Raw genomic sequence first — 10080 nt, forward strand, 5'->3', positions numbered from 1 at the left:
GTATTATTTTCTTAATCCCTGAAAAGACTGTCAATATAAAACGAACAGAAATTAATTCAAAAGCTTTTTCCACGAAATAAGTTCTTCACAGAAAAGTAAAGAACTCCATTAAATCAAAAATGAGCAAAAAATAAAGTGAAATAATCTACCAGGCATGAAACTACCACAAATCAGCATCGATAAATAAATGAAACCCAAAACGAAAAGAAATTACAATAAGTAATCGAGTTCAAACTCAAAACGAGCAGAAATTAGCACGAGTAGGGCTCAAAACCCCCTATTCCTTCCCAAGGCCAGAATATAATTTATACTTTACGAAAAAATAATACAAATGAATTCGAATTGTCAGTTTAATATACATATGCTATTATTTAACAATCAAAATATTAATATTATTTGATTTATTAAAGTTACGAAAATAAAAACACTTATAATTTTTCAGTAAAGCGCAAATTATGTTCTGGCCTTGGGAAGACATAGGGGGTTTTGAGCCCTACTCATGTTAATTTCTGCTCGTTTTGAGTTTTACCCGGTTATTTGAGGGAGTTTGAGTCCTTGATTTGGAATGTTAAATTAGGTTGTGTATCTTTTCTTCTTTTTCTTATATATCATTCGTCTTTTGAGTTCTCTTGCTGCTGGGCAAAGAATTTATTTCAGTTTATATTGTTATATTTAATTTGTATTTTGGATACCAATAAAATACGTTGCAATGATAGTCTGCTTTTATGGTTCCTTATATGTGTTTTTCTTTTAGGTCAATGAACTAAGACAATGCATCCTAGTAGAAATGGAATCATGCAGTCCAATCCATCTGGATACTTTCCTCTCCGGGCAGACAACTACATTCAGTCTTCCCAGCCTATAATTAAGAGAATTCCAGGGCCCCCCTTAGGACCGCCACCTTCAAATCAACCCAGGGGACCCTATCATTCAATCCCAAATAATGCCAGGGGTCTTCAAAGAAGTGTTCAATCAGATAGTAAACTCAGAAGTACACCAGTAGATGTCAACTACACTAGAAATGAAGCATCTGAAGTACAGAAATATGATCAAAGAAGTGATTCATCTTCTCAGGATGAGCCTCCCCCATTTATCCCTAAGGTGGTAGATACTGGAATGAAAAGCAGAAGAGGGCTTGTGAAAAATGGTAATCCCTGGGTACCCATACCTCCCATGGCCTCAAGAAGTTTACCTGATATAAGAACAGCAACAGTGATGCATCCAAGTAGTGATGAGGACCCTGATATTTCAGGGTGGAGAGCTAGTGAAGATGAATTGTTACCCCTCGGAGCTCAAGCACTTGCTAGGAGGGTTGTGGAAATGCAGAATAGATTAGCTTCTTATGCAAATGAAATTAGAATAGTAAGAGGACAGAATCAGAGGCTCCGTGAGGATAATCAGGTTAGTTCAAATCTATGGTTGTAATCAAGAAATTACTTTCAAAGTTCTCTAGTTCTTTTAATTTTTTAATACTAATTTTCTTTTTTTATACTAATTTTTCAATGATGCAAAATTTTTGATGCTTCAAATGATTTATTATAGTTCTTTAAATTTAAATTTTACCTTTTCTAATCAAGATGCTCATAGACACATAGGTCTACAGTTTAGGCCTACAGTTTAGGTACGGGTTGGAACTGATGATGGTTGATAAGAGTGTTCTGAGGATTAAAAACTGTTATATTGATTGAATGTCTTGATTTCTTATATTTTGTGTAAACATCCCCTAGGTTTCTTTTGTGGGAAAAGCTCCTGGATAGTTCTAAGGGGGGGGGGGTTGTTAAACATAGTTTTGAACATATGGGCCCAACAGAATTTTACAACGTTAGAAATGTTTGTCCAACCAATTTGAATTCATTACCCACTCAGATTTTCTGTATCATCTGCATATTGGAGGCAATGAAACAAGAGGCCTTTGTGGCGTGTGCCACAAAGGCACAAAGGATTTCGAGTCCACCTTTAATAATAACCATAGCATATATAGATCATCTTACGAGAGACATATAGAAACTATTAAAATTAAAAATTAATTACCCTGAAGAAGGAGCTCCACATGACTGTGCATCAGGAGCAGAGATTGCTGGGGCAAATAAACACAAGCAAGCAATATAAGCAAGAACATACACAAGTGACTATAATAGATAATACTTCAGATTATGTCAGATTATAATACTTTAGCATATTGGAGGTAATGAAACAAGAGGCCTTTGTGGCGTGTGCCACAAAGGCATAAAGGATTTCGAGTCCACCCTTAATCAAACAGTTCGTGGTAACGAACTGTAAGTAAGGAGTGACCCGGCTCAATAGTAACCGAAACTCTAAAAAACGAAATTTTGATACCAATAGATACATCAAAACAATCAGATTTTAATGCTGATTTCAAATATATAACTTTCATCAAGTTTAGTCTTACCCATCAAAAGTTATGCGATGATTTTCCTGATTTTCCTGAAATTTGCCTGATTTTCAAAAATTTGTCTGATTATCATCTGCATATTGGAGGCAATGAAACAAGAGGCCTTTGTGGCGAGTGCCTCAACTCAGTATTTCGAGTCCACCCTTAATAATAACCATAAGGTTAACCAACCAACCATTAACTGGCAAGGTTGATAAGGTTAATCAACCAACCATTAACTAGCAAGATTAACCAACAACCAATCCTTAATAATAACCGTTAGTGGTAACGCACAAATTTACTGGAAAAGCATATTTTCAGTCCTTTTGCTTGCTTTATTTATGAATGGACATGATGCAGGCAATTGTTTGATTATTGTTGATAATTTAGTTTAGAAAAGGCTAACTTACAGACTCATAATGCTGAGATCAAGATATAAAAGAACATGTCAATTAGCCTATTATTACTTCACAGCCTATCAGGATATACCCAAAGTCTTGTAAAGGCACACCATTTCAAGGTGGAGGGCACATTTTCGAAAAAGTCAAACAATAAAAAAGTCTTATCAAATTAAAGAAAATTTTGAAATTTCTTTGATGGAGGAGGAAATAAGCCCTCCTGAGTACCTCCCTAGTTAGTTTTTTTCTACAAATACTCCCTGCTCCTTATACTTAATTCAATTTGCACTTCACTGAAAGTAACGTGGAATATGTTGTTTTTGTTTTAAAAGCAGGGTCTTTTTTAATGTACTGCATATTGTTTAAAGGTTTTCCTATATTTGTTTTACTTCGATTTTTCCTCAGAGGTGGTCTTGTTGAATTAAAGATGAGAAGAAGAAGAAGAAGAATTGTAGAAGAAGGGAGAGGGGTCGGTGGAATTTTCAATTTTCTGTTTCCTTTTCAAATAGGGAAAAGAGATCAAAATACACCGTAATACCATTTTCGGGGGAAGACGTGACACCAAGAACACAAGAAGGGGATCCTCAGGGCCTTCCCTCACCAGAAATATCGAGATTTTTATGGTTTGCTACATGATTTCTCTTAGTTCTCAAATGATTTGCCTGTGTCGAGTTGTGCCCCTCCTGAACCTATGGCCTTAGTAAAATAATTTCTGCGTGTTTAAGCACTGATGTCGCTGTGAATAGTTTCCGCATGTTAAAAGTTTTAGATTGGTGTTTGATGTATAAAAAAAATCCTTTTATTGAATTTCCTGGTGTTTTATCTGTTAATATTTATGATTTTTTTCATTGAATCAGGGAACTTTCAATCCACTCCGGTCTACCCTTATTTTCATGTCCCTAGATTGATTCAAAGGATCTTTCAATGACATTCCGAAAATGTTGACCAAAATACTTGACCAATATTCATACCCCAAGATTGATTCAAAGGATAAAATAATAGAGAAGAATTGAAATTTGTTTTTCATAGATTAAAAAAGTAAAATCAAAACTGTGTTAAAATTCAACATTCTAGTTGACTTAACTTTGTTAGTTGACTTAACTTTGTTGACGTGAACTTTGTTAGTATTAAGTTGTCTATTTTGAGAAAACATGTTCCAGTTACCTGTAGATAAAAGTATGGTTTTGTTATTAAATATATTATTTAAAATATATTAATTGTTATTAAATAAGATGGTTCGATTTGCAATCCACTAAAATTCATGATGTATATACCATTGTAAAGTGCATTCTCAGGGGGTTTTAAAAGATTTTTTTTACAATAATAATGTCATCTAGTTTTTATTTCGCTCAAAGTAGATTTCAATAGTAAACCAGAATCACATACCATTGGCCCAACGCTGAAACCCCAATAAGTTAGTGCTGGTTCAAAAATAACATGCCAGTAGTAGAAGCCTGTTTTATTTTAGAGATCACCATTCTAATTTATTCCTCATCATTCTTGATTAACTATGCTTTTTTAAGGAATGAAATTTACTAGAGCTAAGTAAAAGTGAGCTTGCTCCAGTATCAAACTACGATCATTCCTAATAGATATTATTGACTAGATTTGATACATAAGGAAGGATTCGTTAATAAAATGACTTAAGTTTTGAATGAAATTTGCTGCGTGAGAACTAGATTAAGTTAAATTGGAACGATTCCTCAATAAAAACAGATCTTGTGTAAATTACCGTATATATTTTTACAGGAGTTGCGAGATTTATGCTGTTTCTTGGATGATGACCGGCAAAAGGGAAGAAAGTTGGCAAGGGAGTGGCAACGTTTTGGAAGGTATACAGCTAGCGTGATGAGACAAGAAGTATCAAATTACCAGTCAAAGTTGAACCTTTTAGAAGCAAAGCAGCATGAATTAGTTAAAGAAAATCTTGAGCTAAAGGTATGATAACTTGTGAGTAAAAAAAATATGAGATCAGGTAAGAACGAAACTTGGTTCATCTCTGTGAATTAAAAGAAATACTGTTGCCATATACTATCCTACTTTCATACATCCTGCAGTTAGCCTGCCAACTGGCACCTTCTTTTAAATTCCTAGAATTGATTATAAACCTGAGCAAAAATATTATTTACATTATGTTTGGGCTCAAAGGAGTATCCAAGATTTTTGTTCGGGGGGAGGGGGTTACGGAAAAAAATTACAGAACGCATAACGAATTTGTTTATATGCTTTTTTTGTTACTTTTTTACGACTTGAAAAACATTTGGGGTGGGGGGGGGGAGGTTTAAACCCCAGATTTCCCCCTCCCCCTGAATGCAGCCTTCTCTGGGCCACACCATAGTCGAATTTCTTGATAGGTTCAGAAGTACAGTGCTAGTTATTTATCCTATTCATCATTTCTTGAGTTGAACAATGTTCGACTTGAAGCATAAACTTTGTGATTGGCTAATCAAGGAGGCACACTTGTGCCTCTATAAAGAGGCGACCCACCACAATGTTAAGCGATTTCAGGTCCTAGAGGTCGCAGAGAGACGGCGGTGATCGCATTTTGTAGCCCAAGCTCAAACTAAGAAACTTGCAAAATTTCATCCTCCTCCGACTTTATTTTCGTGGGGTAAACTGGGCCGGAAGTGTGGACCCTCCCACCACAGCCCCCCTGTAACGATGTCCGATTGGGCTGAAATTTAGAGGTTAAGCTTTCCTAGGGCCCGGGAGCTTATCCTCGAAATTTCAGCTTAATCCGATCACTCCTTCCCTGTTTTCAAAAAACCAAATATAGCCACTTAAAATTCATTTCTTTTTTTTTTCTTAGCCACGCCTACAGGCCACAGTTGGCACCGGATCCGGTTGAATGAGGACTCATTCGAAGCAGAATTCGACCTGTTAGGGCCTGTTGATATTTTCAGACCGAAAAAATTATCCCCCGAGTTTACATGTACGAAAAACCTTGTTTTCCTATAATAGCCCATGTTCATTTTTACCACCACAACCCCCCCCTTTAACGTTGTCTGATCAGACTGAAATTTAGAAGACAAGCTTTGCTGGGGCCTGGAAGCCAATCCTCGGAATTTCAGTTCCATCTGATTACTCCTTCCCTGTTTTCCAAAAACCACATATCAAGATTTTTGGGAATTTGCTTGCGTCGAAAATAGCTTCAATTTGCTAAACAACAATCACTATTGTGTTTGTATAGTCCAGCAGCTGATACCCCAGACTTTCAGGCGGAAAACCCGGGATCGATTCACCATCAGAGCAACTTTTTTATATACTTTGAAAAGAAACTCAGTTTCTTTTTTAAATTATTTGAAAAAAATTACGTTTTCTAAAGAGTTAAAGAGGCTGAGTTACAAGGTCGACCCTTAAAACGTACAGGGATTAGGAGGCACAGTTGGGGGGCTGTTAAAGAGGCTGAGTCACAAGTTCGAACCTTAAAACGTACAGGGATTAGGAGGCACCCTGTACGACGTGATTTGAGTATTCAGGAATTAAAAGCCTTAACACAAGAATGTTCAAGAGCGGGGGTTTGGGGGGCGGAAGCCCCCCAACTTTAACTCCTGACACGATCAGCTAACAGTTAGTCAAACAATAATAAGTAATAAACTGTACAAAAACGTGCAGAAATTATTTTAAAAAAACTACGTTTTCTAAAGAGTTAAAGAGGCCGAGTTACAAGGTCGAACCTTAAAACGTACAGGGATTAGGAGGCACAGTTGGGGGGCTACCACCCCCAAACCCCCGCTTTCGCAGCCTTTAAATATAAAAAAAAAATTTCTTTAAACTGAAAGTAAGGAGCGACATTAAAACTTAAAACGAACAGAAATTATTCCGTATATGAAAGAGGCTGTGCCCTCCTCAACGCCTCGCTCTTTACGCTAAAGTTTTTATTGTTTAAAAAAAGAGTTGTGAGAAAGTCAAACTTTAGCGTAAAGAGCGAGGCGTTGAGGAGGGCACAGCCTCTTTCATATACGGAATAATTTCTGTTCGTTTTAAGTTTTAATGTCGCTCCTTACTTTCAGTTTAAAGAATTTTTTTTTATATTTAAAGGCTGCGAAAGCGGGGGTTTGGAGTGCGGCAGCCCCCCAACTGTGCCTCCTAATCCCTGTACGTTTTAAGGTTCGACCTTGTAACTCAGCCTCTTTAACTCTTTAGAAAACGTAGTTTTTTTCAAATAATCAGAGATAAGATTCAAGACATTATTTTTTGAAATAAGGAAGATGGAAGCTTACAACGACATTGTTCTTATCTTTAAAACGAATCTGGCAGAATATACAAATACATTGTATTAGTTGGCAGCAATTGGAAACAAATTAGTGTTGAAACAAGCTTGACAAATCAAATTTTTCACTGTTTGAAATTTCTGCTGCTGTAGTTAAAGCCTGAAGTCAAAATCAAGAAAAAAACACATGTCATTCATAAATCTTTGCTTTTTATTGAAAGGTGTCAATAAGGTATGGCTTGAAGATTATTAATCTCTCCTTTTTTTTTCTTTATATTTGGCCTTAGATAAAAAGATCACTTTTGCCAAAAGGTAACACTAGACACCTGTGTTTTTTTTTTCGTTTTAATGTCCTTTTTATGTTTTTTGTGCGTTTTCTGTGTTTTTCTTTCGTGAAAGAGTAAAAAATCTTTAAGTCTTTTCGTAGCAAAATATATTAGTTTTCTGTTGAAGTATACCTTTAGTGACGTTATACCTTTAGTGACGTTATATCCAATTGTTCAAACTAGAATATTTTATTAAGATTCCGATATTGATTTTTTTTCATTTCAAATAGTGTTCCGCTTTTTGGACATGTTCACATGCTCTTTTAAAGGACCTCCTTCATTAGGCATGTTCACGTGCTCCTCTATTTTTCAAAATATATCCCAACGTAAAAATTGTTAAAAATAGTTTCACATTTACTGTTATTCCTTACCTAATGAAACAACATATACTGTATATATTAGTTTGTTATATTACCTAAAAAAAAACTAAAAGTAATTAACTTTGCTATTTGTCTCCTTACGAACATCATTAATATAATGTAAACTTCTTTTTAAAGAAAAACTAATAGCTTGTGATTGGGCCAAACACGGATGCCTCTTGCGTAAAAAGAACAACAAAAAAAATATACGTCATGCTCATGGTGGCTGAATGGCATACTGGTACTACTACTAACAACGCATTGCAGCACCAAGCCACCTCAGGTCAGCACAGCTGCTTAAGTTCATCTTCCAAGCCAATCTATTCAAAAAATACTCTTTAAAAAAAAATCCTGTATTTTTTTTTTGTCAAATACTCTTTACAAAATAAAAATTATTCAAAAATTCCTGGATACGCCCTTTTTTGATATACTACTCAATTTGTAGTTTTATCCAGGTAATTTAGATTTTTAATGGATTTTCTGTTTTTAGGAGCTATGTTTATTTCTTGACGAGGAAAGGCAAACTGCCACAAAAGATACTTCGACGTGTCCAAATTGTGGGATACTTTGCAAACAAACAAATCAGGAGTTTGCATTACACATTCCAACTGCCAGACGTGATGATGGCGATGGCAGCAGTGCCAGCACAAACACAGACGATCCTCCTCAAAAAGGTGATGACGTTGAGCGGCCTAGTAGTAGAGAAGCTCTTTTAGATGAGCATATTAAAGGGCTGCCCAGATCTGCGTTATATGGTAAGCCTGTTACTGAGCCAATTCGATTAAGTAAAAAAAAACAAAAAACAATAATATACGACTCATTGCAGCTTTGGTTTTTGTGCAGTAATGATTTGATCGAAACATTTCTAATCTGTAATTGGAAATTCCAAAATTTCCAAAAATTAGTTGCTGTCTTATTATGTGTTTGGCCGGTGACAATACTCTGAAGTGTTTTATAGAATAGACTGAGTCAAATTTTGTCTAAAAATTATTCACTGTAAAATCACTTTCATGTCATTTTGTCATAAAAAAGGATTTTTTTGTCTTTTTTTGCTCGGCATCCTTGTTTTTAGGAACTATTTTGGGTACCTTACTGTAAAAGGTTGAAAAATAAAATTAAAGAATTTGGTCTTGAAGCTTCAAAATTTAAAATAATTGACTGGTCGCATTTCCTTATGTAAAAAATGAAAAAACAACAAAAACAAAACAAAAAAAGACGAGAAAAACAACAGGCCCTTTACAGAAGGCTTGAACAAGGTTTTAGAACTTAATTAAGTTTAAGTTTTTTAAAAGACTTCAACCTGTCAAGAATATCCATGGACTGGTTTCTTAAAGGCTATCAATTAAAAAAACTTTTTCCACAAAATAAATTTTTCAAAGAAAAGTAAAGAATTCCATTAAACAAAAAATGAGCAAAAATTAAATCAAATAATCAACCAAGCGTGAAACTACCGCAAATCAGCATCGATAAATAAATGAAACCCAAAATGAACAGAATTTGCAATAAATAACCGAATCCAACTCTAAACGAGCAGAAATTAATATAAGTTGGGCTCAAAACCCCTATGCCTTCCCAAGGCCAAAACATAATTTGCACTTTATTGAAAAAAATATAATTTGTTTTACTTTTATAACTTTAATAAATAAAATAATATTAACATTTTTATTACTAAATATCAGTATATGTATATTAAACTGACAATGCCATTCATTTGTATTTTCTTCAGTAAAGTGCAAATTATGTTCTGGCCTTGGGAAGGCATAGGGGTTTTGAGCCCAACTTATGTTAATTTCTGCTCATTTAGAGTTTGAATTGATTATTTATTGTAATTTCTGTTCGTTTTGGGTTTCATTTATTTATAGATGCTGATTTGCGGTAGTTTCACGTTTGGTAGATTATTTAATTTTATTTTTGCTCATTTTTTGTTTAATGGAGTTCTTTATTTTTCTTTGAAAAAACTTATTTTGTGAAAAAAGTTTTTTCAATTAATTTCTGTTCGTTTTGTATTGACATAGTCTTTTCAGGGAAAAAGAAAATAATACTTTAAATCTTTTTGTTTTTTTAAGACTTTATAGTTTGGCCTGCTATTTGTATGCTGGAGAAAATTTTTCAGCAATTTTTATCAACATACACCCTTTTAAAAATCTGGACACAAATGATAGTGTTTAATTTCGTTTCATACCTCCTCTAGATGACCTGAAATGGAAAAATTGATGCCATTTGCAAACAAATCTGCTTACTTTTTTTGATACGTTGGATACACTTACGCTATTTTGACTTGGTTAAATTTTAAGAGCAGAAGTAGCCCCGGAAGTTAGAGAATAATACCCTCAGCCGTTCTTGTGATACTGCTGAGGTGCCTTATTCGGAATTAGCATTAACACGTTGCATT

General features: G+C 34.7%; 1 protein-coding gene across 1 annotated transcript in view; it reads left to right on the top strand.

The window, feature by feature from the left end:
- The first annotated feature begins 748 nt into the window (after window positions 1–748).
- The window catches only part of Ccdc85 (coiled-coil domain-containing protein 85), a 41373-nt gene continuing 32041 nt past the window's right edge, over window positions 749–10080 (top strand). The window contains exons 1-3 of the mRNA XM_089091994.1: window positions 749–1401; window positions 4540–4728; window positions 8179–8443. Of these exons, the coding sequence (XP_088948120.1) occupies window positions 772–1401; window positions 4540–4728; window positions 8179–8443 (1084 nt within the window). The 5' untranslated portion in view covers window positions 749–771. The remainder of the gene's footprint in view (window positions 1402–4539; window positions 4729–8178; window positions 8444–10080) is intronic.

The sequence above is a fragment of the Artemia sp. Qi Xiang Cuo genome, chromosome 7 (genome assembly GCF_049724085.1).
Source record: "Artemia sp. Qi Xiang Cuo chromosome 7, ASM4972408v1, whole genome shotgun sequence".
NCBI lineage: Eukaryota > Metazoa > Arthropoda > Branchiopoda > Anostraca > Artemiidae > Artemia > Artemia sp. Qi Xiang Cuo.